Below are 20,892 nucleotides of genomic sequence, written 5' to 3'. Positions count from 1 at the left end.
GCCTGGCGTTGCCTCACTTAAACAAAACCATAAAATTAAAAACTCTCGAGTGTCTCCTCGCTGCACCTTTTAAAATAACCCGACGGCGCTCGTGGCTTACAGTGAGGTCAGAACGCCGCGTGCCTTGCTAATCCCGGGGGTGCAGTCTATAGAGCTTGCCGTGTTTACAGTAGTACCGTGTGTGGGAAGGACGGCGGCTTTACACACGTTGCATAACTTTATTTCAATTATGCAACAATCCGTCTCCAAACTCACAAAGGAAGCGTTCATTTAGGAAGGAGAGCTGCTCAGATCAAATGAGGCGCTCGGAGAGGGAGACTTTGCTTTCTCCCTTTTTTCTTCCCCTCCTGCTTCCACTGAACAAAGGAATGTGAAGCACTTGGGAGGATTTTTCTGCAGAGGTCAAGTGCTCAGAGTGTCAGTGCAGCGGGAGCACCGAGGCCGGGTACCCCAGGAGGGCCACAGGCCTGCGGGGGCTGAGACCAGCAGAGCAGGGAGAAGTGACCAGCCTCCACCAATAGGTGTCATCCTCCTATCCTCGCAACCCTCACAACCCTGTGTGTGTGTGTGTGTGTGTGTGTGCGTGCGTGCGTGCGTGCGTGCGTGCGTGCGTGCGTGCGTGCGTGTGTTGTGTCTCCGGGCTGCATCTGGACCTGGACGTTTCTGCACTTGGCTGCAGCTCAAATGCGCAGACGGTTGTTTGTTTTCTTGTTTATTTGTTTGTTTATTTATTTATTTACTCTCCCATGCTGGACCCGGTGCGTGAACTCAAGTGTAGCCGCTTGGGGCTGTCTTTGATTCCTTGGCTTGCTCTTGAGAGAGTAACTGACAGCCCACGGAGACGTGAAACGGCGGCGGCTTCTCTCACCTGATAATCGTACGAGTTGAGGGGCGGCGGAGGAGGGAAGGAGCCGGGGGACGACAGGAACGCAGCGGAGTCGTCGGCAGGTGGCGGAGGGGGAGGGTAGTCCGCTAGGATGGAGAAACACACACACACACACACACACACACACACACACACACACACACACACACACACACACACACACACACACACACACACACACACACACACACACAGAAAAAAAAACAAAAAAAAACGCTTATTAGACACTTCCTCTTTTTTTTTTTCTGCTGCCAAACGGTCACAATTCTGAAAGAACCGACTCTCAACTGAGGAAAACAAACACCAAAACGAAGAAACCTTCATATTATGTCGTGTCGCAGGTGCACAGAACAACCAGGAAGCTTCGAGGGTGGAGGGCCAAGTAATTCCTGTGAACCCAACGAGCTACAGTAGCTGTAACAGCTCACATGATGCTTTGAACGGCGCAGGCTGAAAGCAGATTACATAGTGAGATTTGCTGAGCTTCGTGTGTTGAAATACATGAGCAGCTCTGCAGGGGGTCCGCTGGTGTAACAGCTGAAAGACTTAACATTTACATATCTCAATTCATTTTATTTAATCAATATTACATGAACAATCCTCGCCAATCCACAGAATCTAAAGGTATTGATGCTACAACTTCAGAATAAAGCAGGAAAATCTTTTTGTTTTATCTGTTACGAGCGCTCAGCCCTCAGGAGCAAATTAGTTAAATCTATTTTCTCCTCCCAGAGAGAAACTTCGTCGTGGTACAATGTGAAAACCATCCTAATACAGTCACATGTGTTTCTGGTGTGGAGGCCATACCTTTGTACAGGTTGTCGCTGGGAATAGAACCTTTAGATTAAATTGGCTTCTCCAGTACGAATCAGCATCACCTCATAACTAATGTTGAAATGAACTTTTTTCATTGATATGCTCTCAAAGAGGAAACTTTCTTTTTTTATAGTTAAATCATTTCGAATTTTTAAAAATGTTAGCCGTTGGCACGGCAACAAACTAAAATTGTAAAATTGTGTGTCTTGCATTGTAAAAATATCCTGAGAATGAACAAATCAACAAGTTCGTCACCTAATGACACGCAGACTCACTAACATTGAGATGCCAATGTTGTTGTATTATCTATGAATTATAGCTACGTCTGCAAATCAATAAATTGGGTGATGTACTTTTTTATTTTTTTTAACAGCGGAAACATTTAGAAAAACAAACATCACAGTGTAACATAAGTACATGTGTAAAACGTATGTAAAAGTAAAGTGAAAACAAAAAAATTAACAAATTATCATGAAATTTTCACGTCACGCGATCAAGTCTTAAAGCGCTTATCAATATCGACTGCAGAAATAATTTGAGTGGCTTTACAGTTAATCTATTCTTCATTTATTTTCAGTTTGAAGTTATGAGGGGAAACGTGCAGGGATGCACTGATTGAATACCTGCAGTAAATTGTGCTATTCATAAACCGCCGGGGCTCAACAATGTGGAATTATTAACACGGTCATTTATTGCACAATAACGCACAACCATTTTCCTGAACTGTAATCTTCCTTAAACAACCAATTGAGACATTTGAAAGAGGTCACACAGAGAAGGAGAGTGACAGAGACAAAGAAGTGGAGCCCACGTCAATGGATTGACACACATAATTGCAGCAATTTGGTTAACGAAGAAGTACTAATCTGTAGTAAGCATGTGGGCTTTTCTTCTCTCGCTCCCCCTCTCTCTCTCTCTCTCTCTCTCTCTCGCCGAGATTGGAAATGTAAATGTTGTGTTACAAACGGGTTAGACTAGGTGTTTGCTCTGCCAGAGGAGGAAAGACAAGCCAAATTTAGTAGTTCTGAAGTGCACGCTAATCCAAGGATTGCATCCAGCCACATGTTTCAGACAGGATAAGGAGTTACGTGCCAAATTAAATTCTGATTTGGCTTTCTCTCGACGCAGGACTTAAGACTGCATCATTTGACCATGTACTTCTAAGTACCAAACCAGACATGAGCTTTGCAAATTAAAGGCTTTTATGAGACGTAATGGGAATTTGTTCCAATGCTGAGACTTTGATGAGTCCTGTTCAGAAATTCCATTTGCTTTCCTTGGCTTTTATCTGTTTTCATTAGAATCTAATTGATGTCATCAATGTAGTTTATCCAAGGCAGCTGACCAAATTAATTAAGCGTGCTTTTTTTTTTTTTTTTTTACTCCTTAGTTGCCTTAACAAAACAGGAGTGGCGAGGGGGGGAGGGGGGGGGGGAGTGAAGACAGAGAGATAATGCAGCATGGTTAAAATTGGACACATCTGCTTCTTGAGCATTACTACATTCAAGAAATTGTGAGCATTGCATTAAACATTCCCTCTGGGCGCCCAGGCCTCCATGTGAATTGTTTATGTAATAACCTTGTGACCTCCACTAAAACTCCAGAGTGTAACAGCTCCTCTAAACCTCTGGGAGAGAAAATAAAATATGCTGCTCGACAACAAGGCTCTGCCCCCCCCGCTTGCTCCAATCCTTCCTCCTCTCCTTCTGGTTTTCCCAGTCAGAATATAAGTCACTTGTAACTCGTGGCTTACGCAGAATTAAAACATTAAGTTTCGTGTACGTCTCTCTCGAACATCAGAGAGGTTTTGGATTCATCATTTCAGGAAAACACAAGTGTTGTAAATGTTTCAGAGGTGCATGTTTTATTGAAAAGGTCGAACGGTTGTGTGCGTGGAAACGACGGGGAGCCAAGACTCGGAGCAGGAACGGGAGGTCGCCACGCATCTTCTTGCTGAAAGGATCTTTCCTCCTCCTTCTCTGACCTTGTTTTCCTCACAGCTGTCATCGTGCCAGTCAGTTGGAGATTGAGACGTGCTAACGCGCTAATGTAAAACACCACCGCTGGTGGCGTTCGTATTCCCAGTAGTCCTTTCCAGCAAAAGCCTATTTTTCTATCACTCAACCTTGAAGTTGTTTGCAGCTGATTCAGGGCCGGCAGAGAAACAGTCACTTAAGAGGAGCCTTTCAAATTAAGTGGCGTGTAATGTTATACCTTATTTCCCATAATTGAACATTCCTCCGCAAAAAGGATTTACCTGACACTCATAAATACACTGATGGCGACTGGAGGAGCTTAAGCAATGCGCTTAAGGACAGCATTCATTCACATGACTTAAGACGGGTGACAACGCAGTGACACGGTGTAATCAGCACCATACATATATTTTTTCATCTTATTTTAGAAAACTCAAATAGAAATACCACCAGAGACAAATCTAATGCAATCGGAACAGTGAGATGTGCCTTTGCAGTTCATAATCGCCCTCAAACATACGACAGCATCAACAAACATTCACCAATATGACGTTATCCTTGAAAGAAAATACACCTGCTGATTTACCTCAGGTGCCCACTAGGCGGCGGTGTGGTTATCCACCATCAACATGCTAGTGCAAATTAAAATATTGTCACATTCAGGTGTATTTTTCTACTTCAAATCTCTTACTCACCTAATCTGTAAATTCTCCCAATGTTGAATAATCCTGATGAAGAGCCGAGCGTTAAAAAGCAAAGCATCCACATTTCTCTTTTCTTTTTCAGTTGATTTGTTCGGCGACTTTCACTTTTTGGGGAACTGCCAGCCATCAAAGTAAAGAAAAGTCAGTGAGACACAAAAAAATGGAGACAATCTGCGCTCCCTGTACATGCGCACCCGGTTAACACGCAATAAATCCAAAAACATGAATCCAGCGATCCATCTGTCTTGTGATTTTTGGAATTGATTAACTATTTTCAAACATGAAAACACAATCTGTAAAAGTCTATGGGTTATTCCTCATAAGCCTGTCTCTAAGAGACTGCGCTTACAAATGCAGTTTAATCTGTCCAAGCAATGCTTAGAAACGAACCGACAATCTTCCAAAAATGATCTTCAATCTAACTTCTTTATTTTGTATCAAAGTGGATCTGACTTTGTCTAAGTTAAATGACCAGAAAGGAGCAGCCTGTAGTCCGCCTCAGTCTCTACTGATACTGCTGCTGCTGATGACTGATACCAGTTAAGAATGATGATTCTATGATCCTTTAGATGATGTTGTGTGCCTTCATTTAAAAAAAAAAAAAATGTATAAAACATTGTCCCAGCTTCTTTAAGCTGGCACAGTGCTCTGAGAGGCTCCGGCCTCGGCAGTCAGCTCGTTTTTAGAGTTAATAGTGAACATTTCCCACATTGTGTGCTCAGCTGCAGCAACATCAAAGGTTTTCATGTTATTTGAAGTTCCTCTGATGCAGACGATTGTGAAAAATCTGGAATATCTTAATGTAACAACACGTAAGTCTCACAGCTGTTTCGGTTCTTCTTTATAATGATTTTTTTGTTGTTGTTGTTTGTTTGTTTGTTACTTTCTTGTTTTACAATCTCCTCTGCATTGATTCAGGAGACCAGGGGTCTGGAGCTGCATGTGGCTCTTCAGTCGATGTGGGAGGGGCTCGATGCAGCTTTTGAAAAAATTTCATGTAAATAAACATTCATCTCCATTGTACAAGTACAATCTGCTTCACTTCCCCGCTGCCTTTCACTGCAAGTAATAAATGTTTGCAAAGTCACCTATCAGAAAGGTAACCCTGAATTAACAAAAAACTAAAGAAATGCCTTGGAAGTAAAAGAGAGTTTTATTCAACATAGAAAGACTCGTTTCCTTTTATTGCCAATTTGCTGTTTACCTACATGTTTGATTTGTGTAGATAAAAATAAAAAAATCGCAAAAAACGAAGCGAGAAAAAGTAAACCAGCTAAAAACTCCTAAATTTATCTGGATCTCATTTAAAGTTCACACCAAAACTGCACCAAAAGCAGTTTGGGCACAAAATCTTGCAAACTCTTGACGAAATGGGTGATTAGCGCCTCTCTTGGTACTTTAGTGTATTACATAAAAACAAAGCAAGAGGGTTTTCGGGTTTTTAATCCAGTGGAAGCTCCGTCGTCTCTGAGTTCAGCCAGTTCAACATGTTTGTTTTCCTACAATTCTGCTCACTAATTACTAATACATGTGCGCTTATTGAATGCGTGTGCACATTAAAATGACGTTTTGACGACGTGATTAAGCTGGTTATCAGAGACGGTTGGCTGCTGTTGCTCCCCATGTTGATTAAAGTAATTTAATTAATTAATTAAATTATTTTTCATGCCTATTGAAGGCATCGACATTAAACAAAGACCCACCAAAGGGAAGGTTGTGTTATGAATGAATGCATGAATGAATGAATCTTTATTGCAAAGATACAAATATAAAAAAGAAAGAAAAGAAAGAAACATTTAGATGAATAAAACAAACAGAAAAACTAAAGAAACAACAAACTCCACTTAATTTACACTTGCATGAGTAAAAAGGTATTTACTCCTCCCCCTCCAACACTCCTACATCCCAGTCAACCACTCATGACGAAGGTTCCTTAAATGTCATTTAACACCAGCAGTTGCACATCTGTTTATTATAAACTTCGGTGCAGTTTGGATTCAAAATTCTCCATTTAACAAGCAAACCCTCACAAAGATGAACTATTGTACCTCTCAAGAATCCATCCTTTATATCTTATTTTAAACTGATTTATATTTGATATTGATCCCACAGCTTTACTCCACAGACGGTGACACAGAAACTTTTCACTCTACGAATCTTGAAATTTTACTCTACAATCATAACCACCTGACCCAGAGTGAAAACAACAACAGATGTAAGTCAGCGTATCAGGATACTGTGTTACGGTGACTTTAAAAGCATAAATATCACGACCTGATCATCACTTACAGATACATCTCAAAAAATTTGAATATCACGGAAATGTTCAATATTTTTTGTCGCTCATTTCAGAAAGTCAAACTCATATATGATATAGGCTCATGACACACAGAGTGAAATATTTCAAGCCTTTATTTGTTGAAATGTTGATAATTATGGCTTACAGATAGTGAAAACCCTAAATTCAGTGTCTCATAAAATTGTAATATTGTGGAAAAGTTGAGTTTTGCAAAGTCATGGTGTCACACCCGAATCAGCTGATGAACTCAAAACACCTGCAAAGCTTTCCTGAGCCTTTAAATGGTCTCTCAGTGTGGGTCATCAAACTTTCAAGAAATAAAGGCTTGAAATATTTCACTCTGTGTGTCATGAGCCTATATCATATATGGGTTTGACTTTCTGAAGTGAGTGACAGAAAATATTGAACATTTTCATGATATTCCAATTTGTTTGCGATGTACCTGTAAGTTAAAACCGCATTAAACCGCTGGGTATTTATCTGACTGACCATGAGGAATCATCAGTATTTCTCCCTCTAAATCCAACTGAAGCAGTCCAGCAATCAGTCAACATCACGTCTTCTCATTTTAATAAACGTTTGTTTGTTTCAGAACTTCGCGGTCACACTGTGGTCGTCACATCACCTTTAACGGCCATCGGCAGGCCTTCACAGCACAGTGAGTGGAAGTGATGCTCACATTAACTATATTCTAACCTTTCTAAAACAATCCCGTTCCATCCAAATGTATCTCAGAATGACCTGAATTAAATAGCTGTAGAAACCTTACGTTCTCGTACTGGACTGCAGCAACTTCACACACATTCTTTTCAGGAATTTGGCAACTCAACTTGAATTTGTATGACCAGACGGACCTCCTTCCAATTTTGGTTCCTGGAATCAGATCTTGCCCTCCGGACAATATTAGCATAAGACGTGGGAATTGGGGTGAGCCTTATTGACATTTGAGCATTTGAGCAGTTTTCCAGGGCTTGTCAGCGTGCCGACTGGCCTGAAACAGACAGACTGTAAACACAGCAAGGGGCTGGTCGGATGTTAATCATACACAATGTTAAAGCAAAACATCTTTTTTTTTTTAAGTACAATCTATAAAAGCGAGGTCTCATTTGGCAAAACTAAATTACACGGTAATTACAGATGGACGTTTGGTGGTTTCTGTGTGTTGTAACTGTATCTGAGTGACAAACCAGATAATTTTTCAATTTAAGAAAATATAATCATGGCGAGAATGTGCCTGGACGTGTAAGAAATCTTTAATATTTTACGATGACAGCTAAATCCTCCTACAATTCCAGTCAGTCCGCGGCTGGTGATCCATACCAACAAGAGATCAACTGAATTAACTAGATTATATAGCAGATATCATGATAATAGAGTTCAACTGCAGGAGGAGTGATAAGAATTGTGTCTACTATCAAAATAAATTCATTGTTATAAAGTCCTGCAAAATGTTCTCATGCAAGGAGATCAGGAGAAACCTGGGTGATTTAGTAGAATCCACATGATGACTTTAGGTGTATGGACAGGCGGCGGCGGTGGCACAGTCACACATTCACACTCTCATCTGGATTATTGTCTCGGGGAGCGACAACCAACCCCAGGGGAACGGCCCGGAGGCACCTTGGGCCGCTCGTCAGTCCGTCAGAAGGTCAAAACGGAGACGGCAAAGCCCCTATAACTACTATAAAACTATACAAGTTTTTGAACTGTGGGGAGAAACCAAAGCACACAGGGCAAGAGGCAAGAGCTGCTACGACACCACAATGTGACATCACTCATCCTCACACACTCCAATTAAAACCATTACACCCAAAAATAAATAAAAATCCCTCCACGTCTGAGAGTAGAATCCAGACCCTGGGTCCGGTCCGCCGCTGGCGTCACCTTGTGTTTTCTACAGCTAAAAGTGGAAGACGTGCTGGAGCCAGCGCTCCATCCTGGGGTTTTTTTTTTTTTTTTTTTGCGAAGCGGCATGAGGCAGTCGCGGCAGAGCAAGGGAACGCTTCCTGTGCCGTGAATGAAGCCGGCTCCATTTGTGACAATGGGGAGATGAAAGCTCCGAGTGAGCGCTAATGAGAGAAGCAGCAGGAACACCTACTTAATACGACAACTTCCCCTCTCTTTATTGAGCAATTACTTTTAAGTAGCTGCTTTGTGAACAAGGAATCCTAATCAGTGATTAAAGTTATTTGAGAGGCCATAAGAGGTATAATTGGTTATCGGGGACCCGAGTATTGTTAAGGGGATGATAAAAGGATGGAGATGGATCCAGCTGCGACACTGGGACTAATATTAAACTTTGTTTTTTTTAACCAAGTAAGTGATACAGTTATTAACACTTGGAATGCTGCTGTGTATGACTATTAACTGCGGTAGTCTGTTAGTTGTGGTGTATGTGTGTGAATACATATATATCTATATATATATAGATATATATGCCTTTTACTGTAAAGAGATACAGCTCTTGAAAAAGAGAAAAAAACACTCCTGTGCTGGTGGCGGATGAGTTTTTTTTTTTTTTTTTGTTAAGCACTTTAGATGTGTGGTAAGGATTAGTAAACTCTGTGGGAGGAAGATTGTACATTGAAGGTTTGAGCATATGTTTGCAGATTTACATATGTACTATATTATCTGAGTTCCACGTGTGTAAGCGGTGGCCATCTGGCCTGCCAGGACTTAGGACAAAGCCTGGCACACAACAGAACTGCCTTTCACGTAACGTTTTGCTGCTGCAGCTCAGATGCACACACACACACACACACACACACACACACACACACACACACACACACACACACTGACAAAACAGAGCAACTTAAAATAGAGGGGAAAGGGCGTTCAGGGTGTGCACAACGGAAGTCACCTCCCACGAGTTATGATTGATTTACGGCTGGACGCCTGAGTCCCTGATGTCCACAAGTGTTTGCAGAAGCTGCAACCAAAATAGAGTTTGGAGGAGCGGCGGCAGCGTTGGTTCACGTGTGTCATGTCTCCAGCATAGCTTCACTACGGCATGACAACTATGTGTTGCAAAGTTTAACCGAAAGACTTGTAGGGTGAAGCGCAAAAGTAAATACTTTAAAAAAAAAACAAACCTGTTAGGTTATCCATGACAAGAAGAACAGTCGAACAAATGACACTGGACTGCAAACATATTTTCTTTCACACTGAGCGTCTAAATCAAATCAGTTGGAATAGCTGCTCTCAGATCTGACACAGGTGCTCTGTGGTTCCGGAAGATTACGTTTAGCTTTAAACTCTGCCTTAGGGCAAAATTTACTGGACAAACACACTGTCCCAATGGCCAGATGACTTTGTGATTTTTACTGTTGAAGGTGGTAGAGATTTTCTCTTCTAAGTTTTCTTTAACTTTCATCTGGTTTTCGACTATTACTGCTAAAAAAAGACTTTAATTGTAATGTTATCAGAACTACATGCCCAGTAAATTATTGAGGTGAAACTCACGATGCACTGGACTATTCCATTAACAGGAGAAAGTTTAGTTCTACCCTGCTGATAATGTGTTGTCGCATATGTAATCCAGAATATTATTCTGCCTGTGAATGTTGTCACAGCTGACATCTCAATTTAATAATCTGTTTTCAGCTGATAATATTAGGGGCTCCCGCCTTTCTTTCCCTTTAGGCTTTGTGTCATCTTTACAGTACAAATCATTAGACTTTTAGATCTCAATCCATCTGTTGCAACTTTTTATTTTAGATGTGTGGTTAAATGCACTACTTCTGAAGCGTGTCACCCCTGAACCTTGTCTGTGCAGCAGCTCTTATGACTGTTGGTTTTACACAATCAGACTGAGATTACACTAATTTCACTTGTGTGGAAGACATTCAGAAAAAAGATTGGATTCCGTGGAAGCCCATTTATACAGGGTGTGCTCCCGTTTTTTTCAGGTGGCTTTTCAGCGCACTAATAAATATAGCTTCAGTGTCTTTTAACTAATAACATCAGCTTTATGGGCAAAGATCAAATATATGTTGACCCAAATGTGTAAAGAAAAAAAGAGGGGGGGGGGAATCCAATGGAGTCTATATTTCTTTGCACTGCTGAATTCACACAAAACCTGCAGCAACCAGTATTAAAACTGAAAAAGAAAAAAAATCTGAGGAAGGACTTGACTCTTTTTCAAAGAGGAAAACCTTTAATCCCTTCCACATAAACTGCACAAAGTAGTTGGAATCCACACGTTTTATCTCCATGCTCCAAGTGTGCTGTGGCAGAGGTTGAGAGCACATTGTTTTGACATAATTACGGACCACGTTTTATTCCATCTCCCGCTACAGAAAAGCAGCCGAGCCCTGCTCTTAATTAGCACGATACGTATAGAAGAGTGATTCATGACTTCACTTGGGTTAGAGACGCAGGGGAAGGATTTCCAGTCTTTGGAGACGCACTTTGTTTTAAGTGTAAATGAAGAAGGTCGAAGTAAGGCTTCCGCCACTCGAAGGAGAATCGAGTTCGGAAACAATAGGTGGATTCCGTTATTCTATAAAAGCGGAGAAACAAATAGAGAGGAAAGGTGATGACTTCAAGGCAGAACTGGGCATTTTCTAATAGCCGGATCCTCCAAACATTGAATTTTCTTTTCAGATGAGATAAGAGAGAGGTGAGAGCTTCAACAAAGGTGGGCCGGGAAGCTCTGCCGGTGTTTTGTGTAAACAAGGCAGAGAGACACAGTAAATGAAGACAGTCAAATGTCAGGCCAGGACGTCATTGCTGTTGTGAACTCAGCCGGTTTCAGAACATGAAACCTTTCCCAGGCGCCTCAGTTGTGCGGCGACTCGACTGTCAATCTCCACTGCTATTCTTTGCCGCCGGTGTCACAGGTTATGTGAGGCGACACTTCTGAGGTGGCCATTTCTGTTTCACTGCTCATAAAATGAGCAAATATTAGAATGACCTTCGAAAATGATTGCCTGCAAGTAATTTTACAATATCATTTCATATATCTGATGAAGAACTCTATTTAATTTTATACCGAACAGATGGCTTTTGTACATCAGTTCCACAGTCGGTACCCAACTGCATCTTCTGGAGGCAAATGTTAAACAATAGAAACATCAACAACGGTTGAAGTTATTTATAAATCATAAGCAAATCAATTTATTGAGGCAGAAACTAATGGAACAAGCTGAGGATTTGGTGTCATATATCATAAAAATCTCCCAAATAAATAGAGATTTGTTCAAAGTCATGAAAGTTAGCAGGGAAATGACTGTAGTTAAAACTAAATGTAAGTAGAAATGATATTGGAATAAACATAAAGGGGCAGAAATACAGTAAAAAATAAACATGTAATACATTCAAATCATTGATTCTATATAAAGGTTTTAATTTATTTTGTCATACTGGACAGATTTTTTTTCAAGACTTCTTGTATGACAGACTTGGTTATTAGATTGTTTTAATTCGAGAAAAAAAAAAAAAAACAATCTGAAGATGCACCTGACGTGACTTATTAGTGAAAACTTTAAGAAAACCCCTTCAACAACACCATGAACTTGTAGGACTCAGGGGCAAGACCAGGATTAGTGAAAAGTGCTAGTTGAATCACATTTACGTTGAACACCCAAGGAAATACTGAACAACCAGAAATACACAACATAAAGGAAGAGAACAAAGAAGGGGGGGAAACAACTTTAAAAAAAAAAAACTGCTAATAAAATTCACTTAAGTAAAAAAAAACACAACAAGTAGTTTGTAGAAAGTGGAGAAGCAGAGAAAAAGTTGTGTTTGTGCACGCTCAACGCCAGCCTGTGGTATCTACAGGGACTAACACACTCATTGGTGGATTTCCTGTCAATTCTCCTGGTGACACCCATGAGGGACTCTGACATAACAACCGGTAGTCAGTTTGCCCCGTGGGCAGCCAAGCAGGGAGGAATGAAAACAGCTTATGCACATGTTCAACACTTTTGAACTGCTCTGAGCGAACAATTAGCGGGGTTTCTGGTAACTCAGGGAGAAAAGTTGAAGGTGCTTCTTAAAGACGAAAGCAGCAGCATTCCTCAGATGTTTAACTTGTATTAGTGATTAGCTCTGCTGCAAAAACTTAATGAGGTCGATAATAAGTGGCCACGCATCGTGAGACAATGTAGTCAGTGTGGGTTTGCTACTTAAAATAAATCTGACACTTGGTTAAGAGACGTTAATGGTCTAATAATACATGATTATGAATGAAAGTGTGGATAGTGACTCATTTCAGAGCGATTCATTTTTTAGTTTCATGTCTTACGCTGAGTAAATCTTTGGATTCATATCAAACAGAAAAAGAAAAAAAAAGAAAACCACATTTCTCACATTTAAAATGTTTGACTGAAATAATCCTGCTCTGAATATTTGAATAAAGCGTGAAATACATTTAATAGCGGTTCAAAATGTGAGGACATTGCTGGTGTCGGACACAAACAGAGTCGGATCAGCGAAAGGTGAACCCCTCGGTCTGTTTCAGGAACGTGACCTCTGTCCTGGACGTCGCTCTGGACACCACCGTTTCATCATGCGGACGCTCTTGCATGCAAACAGAGAAGTTACCAGGGAGCGTAGAGAGAGGGCACCGACCTGTCACCGGAGCGCTTTTGAGGTGCCACGGCAGCTGCACAGGAATCCAGACTGCATTTCTCAAGACTTTAAATAAAACGTGAAAGAATGTTGAGGAAGAACGCAGAGCTGCGGATGCTTGTGAGGTCCTACGCTAATGAAACCTGAACAATTTAAGTCTCTAAGATTCCTGAAGCAGGGCTGCAATGCATTTGTGCTCCACATCAATAACACGAGGGCTTCTTAAACTTCATCCAGACCTTGAAAGTACGCATAAATAACACAATACTGCCAATACTGTTTTGACTAAACTGAACTCGATGAGTTCGTGAAGGAGCGTTTTTGCTTGCGGGGCTCTTGCACTGGATTGCATTGCCTCGTTCTTGAATTCATCACATTTCCTCCATCGTTCCAAGAGGATCTTCATTCTAATCACGCAAAGATAATATCTACGATAGTCCACCTTTAGGATTCCCTAAAACCTTCAAGGTTTCATCACTAGTTGGAAATACTGACACCCAACATTTTAAAGTTTCAATAAAGGAGAAATAACTGCAACTGGACCAAATCTCAGCAAATGAACAGAAACAAAGAACAAGCAGATAACGACCAGAAGCTTTTCACTGATAGAGGGGAGGGGGGGGGGTTATGATTTCAGGGGAAACTTAAACTTCAGAACCAAGAGTGTTTGAACCACAACAAAGAGGATGTGAACTTCAGTCAGTGGAATGAGATTTTGGAGGAAACTCAGCCTGGAACTAAAACAATGCCCGAACATGAGAATGTGTGTGTGTTTTTTCTTCCACTCTTTCAGTGAGATCCTTTAAGGTTTCCAGGCCTTTTAGCCGCGGTTCCACCGCGCTGTTTTTGCCGGCACGGGGCCGGACAGGACAGGTTTTCATGCATCCCCAGCAACAAACGTTGTGGACGGTACCGAAACAACCGTAAACACCAGTGACGATTGTTCATCACCCCTCCGTTGAGGCACCTCGCACATCGATACGGTTCCATAAGGAGGAGCAACAACGCAGCCGTCTGCTGAGTGGTCAGAGAAGATCGTCACCCTGGACAAGCCGCAATATTTAAATATCTCATCAGCCGTATAAACCCTCCTGTTGTTGTTTACATACGCCGCTTTGCGCACATTACTTGTGTTAACTGGGTTCATTGAAATGTCGGCGCCACACAGCATCCTGGCCTTGTGACGAGGTGCAGACGCTCGTCTCAGTAACGGAAGAGGAGATTCAGCTGGACGCTGCTGCTCAGAATGAGAAAGTTCTGCAAGCTGTTTCACAGAAAATGGAGGCTCACAGCCTAACGTGGACGGACGCCTGAGCTGCGGCCGCAACTCCCACGTTGGTATCGCAGGTACTGTTGTAACATGACGTAACATACCTGCATCGTTCACAACCCCACCTGCATTTTAAACGTACTCTCTGTGGTGGAACCGCGCAACAGAGCCGGCTCTTGGTGCGATTCGCTTTACCGTACCGCCCCGGCCCACCCCGCTCAGGCCCGCTCTGCCCCGGCCCCCTCCGCTCTGCCCCGCTCAGGCCCGCTCTGCCCCGGCCCACCCCGCTCTGCCTCGCTCTTCCCCGGCCCACCCCGTTCTGCCCCGCTCAGGCCCGCTCTTCCCCGGCCCACCTCGCTCTGCCCCGGCCCACCCCGCTCTTCCCCGCTCAGGCCCGCTCTGCCCCGGCCCACCCCGCTCTGCCCCGCTCAGGCCCGCTCTGCCCCGCTCAGGCCGGCTCAGGCCCGCTCTGCCCCGGCCCACCCCGCTCAGGCCCGCTCAGGCCCGCTCTGCCCCGGCCCACCTCGCTCTGCCCCGGCCCACCCCGTTCTGCCCCGCTCAGGCCCGCTCTGCGCCGGCCCACCTCGCTCTGCCCCGGCCCACCCCGTTCTGCCCCGCTCAGGCCCGCTCTGCCCCGCTCCGGTCGGCTCAGGCCCGCTCTGCCCCGGCCCACCCCGCTCTGCCCCGCTCAGGCCCGCTCTTCCCCGGCCCACCCCGCTCTGCCCCGCTCAGGCCCGCTCTGCCCCGGCCCACCCCGCCTGCCCTGCTCAGGCCCGCTCTGCCCCGGCCCACCCCGCTCTGCCCCACTCAGGCCCGCTCCAGCACGTACTGCACAATGAGACCGAGGCTTTTGGTGGCTTCTCAGTTTAGGTTGATTACAGGCCACATCAAAAACGTCCCACCTCAGCTTTAGTGTCATGTGAGTCTATTTCATCCCATAAAGACTGTTGAGCCTCTCTGACACTTGCTGCCTTTCTCTCAGTAGAGCTTTTCTCCTCAGTCCTGCTGAGCTTGGTAGAGGCTGAAAGATGCACTCTACATTGCTCTTCAGGTAAAAGCTGTTTTTTTCTCTCTTTTTTTTTTCTTTTCTCCCTTTTCACACTTTTCTCATTGAGTTTCTCCTGAACTTTCCACCCAGGAATCATCTGAACAGTTTGACTGTGAAACTTGATAACAAAGTGTAAAAACATGGATTTCAGGGTGTCTCTTTGCAGTTTTATTCATATTTAAAATATCTTTTGCAGTTATCACTCTTGATTAAACCTTTTTTTAGTTAAACCGGCATTTGTTTTGAGTACAAAAGAATCTTTTGTTCTGTTTTTGTTGCCATTATTAGAATAGTATTCAACATACATTTCCTTTATGTTTCCATTCAGCAATTTATTTTTCTTCATCTTAGTGCACAATTACTTTGTGTTTACAGAGAAATGGGTCTTTTTGTAATTATTTACATTTAATTCAGGGGTGCTGGTAATCCTGAGCAATATTTTATATTCTGATGTTTTAGAAAAAAGAAACACTTCAAGGCTTCTTACAAAAAAAAAAGCAATAATCATGACTGACCTTTCTGCAGCACATGTACGATATGAGATCAACTTAAAGCTTTAAATCTGATCACTTGTAAAGAATTTTCAGTTGAGGGTCACCGTCTGAGACTTATATGTCTTTGACTTCCTCCTGCTGGGGGGCTTTAATCAGTACAAGTTCTGCCTTTATTAATAAAAAAGAAGGAAAGAAATAAATTAGAGGGTAGACCTCGCTTGCTGTGCGCCGCCCCCGTCTGCACTGGCTTCCTTTGTCCGCACAATAAACAGACTGCTCATTCCAACCCCGACACCGGGCCTCCGCCAGACAAAGGGGACAGGAAGGCGCCGTGCCAAATTGACTTGTCCCCTAATTTTTATGCTAATCCCCCCCCCCCCCCCCCCCCACCCCCACCCCAACATCAGACAGTCCTCACATTTGATATAAAAGATATTAAATAAATAAATGAGGAGGAGACCTAGATAATCTGCTCATAAAGGCGTCTTATCCTCTGACAAGTGGTGATGTCTCCAGATGGCTTTACATATTCCGCCCGTTGGAAAAGCTGACAACAACCAATCAAAAATGTCATTACTGAACTTTGTTTCAATGGGAAAAGGAACACTTCAACTGCTCATATAAACAAGGTTAATTTGATGAGATGTTGCGACGAGTAGGAAACTAAAAACCAGCAAAGTTAGAATCATGACAACAACAGGAGAGGCTTCAATGCATGTGTGCCAGAAAGAACATCTCCCATGAATGATTCTTTCTTTCTTACTTCCACTTCATTTATTCAACGCTCAAGGCCACAAGTTCTCATTCTTAACACATGCAGGTAATTATTGTCACTAAATGCACACAGTTGAAGTGATGTAGCAAATATGGGAAATGCCCCGTGTTTACTCAGGTCAAAGGGGACATGGGGTCTTACCAGAACGCCAATATAAATGAGGTCATGAGGGGGAAAAAACTGAAGTTACCATCTCCATATGCTGGGGTTACCAAGTACAAGGCTACGAAATGACATCACCTACAGATGTATTCCCACCCTTTTTATAGTGTTTCATTAATCCTCTTAAATATCCAGACAATGAAAAAAGAGGAAAGCAAGTCTAGATTAAATGTCGGTGAAGTGACATTTTGGGATTGTTTGACTTTATTGACACCACAGACCGTTATTAAATCGACGGTTGTTGTGAGGTTTTTTTGTTTTTGTTTTGTTTTTCGTATTCACAACAGAAGCTTAAGACATAATCTAGACGAGGTTGATTTAATGAATACAATTTTATTAGGGTTACATTTGAAGTATGTGCATTTTTCTATTTAAAAAATAAATTAAATCAGATTTTTTAAGGTAAGCTAAAACAGCATTTTAACAGTTCTGATTTCAGTGGGAGCTGTACAATCTCTTCTCATTGTGTGATGAAGAACTTATCATATTATGTACACCTACTGTCACACATACGTCTAAAGTTGCCATGATTTTTACGTCATGGTTATCATAGCAAAACATATCTGAATATTATTACGCTATCAAGTAAAAATTAAACACTGATAGATTTAATTTGAAATTCTTTATTGCCAGTTGAGACAAGAATGTAGATTTTTTTATTCCATTTGACACTAATCCCAGTGAAGCATGTTCCATTAATGTAAAAGACACAGTTACAGCCTTATTGGAACACCAACGTTCCCTGTTCATGCAACTTACTCTCTCTGTGGTGGAAAAAAGGAGAGTCTGGAAGTCGACAGTCCGTCGTAGTTTGACGAGTCGTTGCAACAAAACAGCTGAATTTGTGACTCAGTGACTCACCATCACACCTCCTGTTGGCCTTCATGATGACACATTCAAAAGATTCAGGTGTAGTGGAGCAGTGAAAGACAGAAGCAGGACTGCAGCTATCTGGTCTTTCCACTCTGAGGGCCTGTTTTTAAGTGAAAATGCGAAATCTTCTGTGTGTTTTGGGTGCTTGGAGCCATTGAAAACGCCGCTTTTTGAAAAAGCTCTGACTCCATTGTCATTTAAAAAGGGGAAAAATGTAACTTTCTGGAAACATCCGGGATCTGTCCCCATGTAGAAAGAGCTGCTACCACGCATGCACACCGCGACTGTTGGAAATACTTCTTCTGCACATGCTCAGTAGATGGACAATAGGAACAATGTTTGGCTTCAGAGTGTCACGACTTGCCGTCTGTATTCTCCTGGGACTTGGTAGTTTAATACGTCTGTTCATACGAATGTTCAGATACTACCATTGTTACGTTTATAGCATATGCGTGTGTGCGTTGTTTCATTACAAAAACAAACGACAGCACCCACGAGTGGCCATACATGAAAACTACATCGTCTTCAGCGTTTCTGTCGTTGCTGTGTACACGGACATCGTTTTCAAAGCGAAAATGTGAAAACGATGCATCTTCACTCAAAACACTGTCATGCAAACGAAGCCTGACTATATATAACATTAATCTGTTTAGCTGCACTGTAAACAAGAACACATAATGCAAAGGAGCGGGTCTCAGTTTGATATTGATATAAGTCATATTTGAGTCATAAGAGATTACTAATGCTCCAAAACAACAATTTTTCACTGTTTATTATCCTTTTTTTTTTTTTTTTTTTTTTTCAATAAACTCCAAACTGATTTTAAATTTTTCTTGTGGTTGGAAGATTTCAGTAACAGCTGTTAAATAAGCCAACATTTTTGCCGTAGCTTGTTTCACATTAGTTTTTAACTGTCTGGGTTGGAGTCTGCAAGATCTGTCTTTAGTTCGTACTACACCAACTCCAATGTGAGTTTTTTCTGGCTGCACTGTAAAACCAAACAAACCGTGGCAGGCAGCGGGTTTTGGTTACAGGTTGATGAAGTGACAGAGGATGGGAGTCTAAAACAACAAACTATATGATGCTAAAAAAAACTAGCTACAATGTTCAGGACTTACAAATTCAACGCAATTTCTAAGGAAGGATGGAATAATCCAGAAACAACTATCAAATTTGCTTCCTTGTTAATCATGTCTTCTTTGCACACTGCAGTACTGAAGACACACGTTTGTTTGGCTGCACTGTGAAAATGCATATTTGCCGGCGAGGAGTGTGGCTTAAAGGTTGGCTACAATCTAGAATCCAAAACATTTCAAACTGAAAAATGATTTTCAAAGAAAACAAATAGTGGAAACCAGGGTTCCAATATCTTTCCAGGAGTCTCATCAGAGTTTGGAGGTACTGCTTCAGTATGAACTATACTTTACTGTCTGCATCAATTAAAAAAAACAGATTAAAAGCTTGAGGCTCATTTTAGAAAAATGTTGCATGCTGAATAAATAAAATAAAAATGCTAGATCTGTAGCCAGCACATTAAAATTTCTGACAAAGGATCGGTATCAATGATGAAATACATGGCCATATATATTTCATTCCTTCAAATTTTTTTTACAAATTGACTATCATCCCAAAAAGAAATCCTCATCTTCTGAATCTTCCTGAGCTTTAGAAAAAGAGATTTTGGGTACATGCTGTTTGAGACAGGAGCTGCTCACATTAAACCACAACTCACTTCAGATAGGACACTTTGGGGCTCTTTAAGCGATGCTAAAGCTAGAAACACAACATTGCCTCCTCTTCATTCTTCCTAAACTCTATTTATGTGCCTTCTCATACTGACTTATGTCTCTTTTATGTTGAAATCGTATCTACCGAGCTTTGCATCACCTCATTGATGAATATGGAAATATTTTCCACTTTAAAAGTTTAAATGCTGGATTCCAACTGTTTTGAACTTCTATCGAGAAGTGTTTTTCTTCCCCCCCCCCCCTCTGGTGGGCAAACTCCAAAAGCAGCCGTCTAAGAACAATTTTTTACAAAACAAACATCTGGAGTGGAAGACAGTCTGCAGCTCAAACCACAAACCCCCACAGACGGCAGTGTTTTCAGCCTGACAGCCAGCGTTGCTGGCTCGGTGCGGAATTTCATAACCGTTTCCCTCCTCCCTGTTTTGGAGAGCGAGGGCTCTCATGGGGGTGTTCGAGGGTCGAGGTTTAGATAATGCTCATGTTACAACTCACCATGTTAGACGGGAAGGTGGGAGACATAGAAGAGTACAATACAATTTCCATCTTTTGTTCCACCTTCTACTACATGCGGCACCCTCAAGACTTCAGACACAAATTAAGTGTTGCAAACTGTAACCATCAGAGCTTTAAAAAATGCCTAAAAGTAGCACAGAGGAGGCTGCAACACTTCAGCTTTCAGCGTTATCTCTTGCCAGTAACTCCAAAGCCACATCCTGTGTTTGTCGACATTTAATAGGGTAAAACGATTCTTCAGAAAATTTGCAATCAGATAAAAGTTTGATATGTTTATTTGCATTTCTCGATATAAAGACCTTGCTGTAAGAACATTCCCTTTTAAATAAAAAAATGAACTTGTTATATCTTTATACATTTGGTTAATAACGGAGAGGGCAGTTGCTACAAAAATAAACACAAAAATCCACATAAATAATTATCACCCACAGTATTCTTTCCAAAATATAACCCTTAACAATAATTAATGAGGACAATTAAACAGAATTAAATACATTTATTGCATATTGACTTGCAGAGGAGGAATCCTCCTCATACAAACAAACCCTGGGCTCCCGGGGGACCTAAAACAGCAGACAGCACAAGGCTTCCTGAACTCACACATTGACTACAAACCACAGTGCTTACACTGCGTGTTTATTTCCAAATTAGGCCTGCGCTAACACCTCCGTTCCTCTTCTCATGTGTTGCTCCAGATTTGTAAACAAGCGTGGGCCTGGGGTTCAAGAGATGCCGCGTGTCAATGGTCA

General features: G+C 42.0%; 1 protein-coding gene across 2 annotated transcripts in view; it reads right to left on the bottom strand.

The window, feature by feature from the left end:
• lpp (LIM domain containing preferred translocation partner in lipoma) overlaps positions 1 to 20,892 on the bottom strand; it is a 192,877-nt gene that overhangs the window by 102,491 nt on the left and 69,494 nt on the right. For both annotated transcript variants that reach the window (XM_080472965.1, XM_080472966.1), the window contains exon 5: positions 869 to 972. In XM_080472965.1, the coding sequence (XP_080329091.1) occupies positions 869 to 972 (104 nt within the window). The remainder of the gene's footprint in view (positions 1 to 868; positions 973 to 20,892) is intronic.

Source organism: Lipophrys pholis, assembly GCF_963383615.2.
Source record: "Lipophrys pholis genome assembly, chromosome: 10".
NCBI lineage: Eukaryota > Metazoa > Chordata > Actinopteri > Blenniiformes > Blenniidae > Lipophrys > Lipophrys pholis.
The sequence above is the reverse complement of the archived record's forward strand: the minus strand, read 5'-3'. Positions and strand labels throughout refer to the sequence as shown.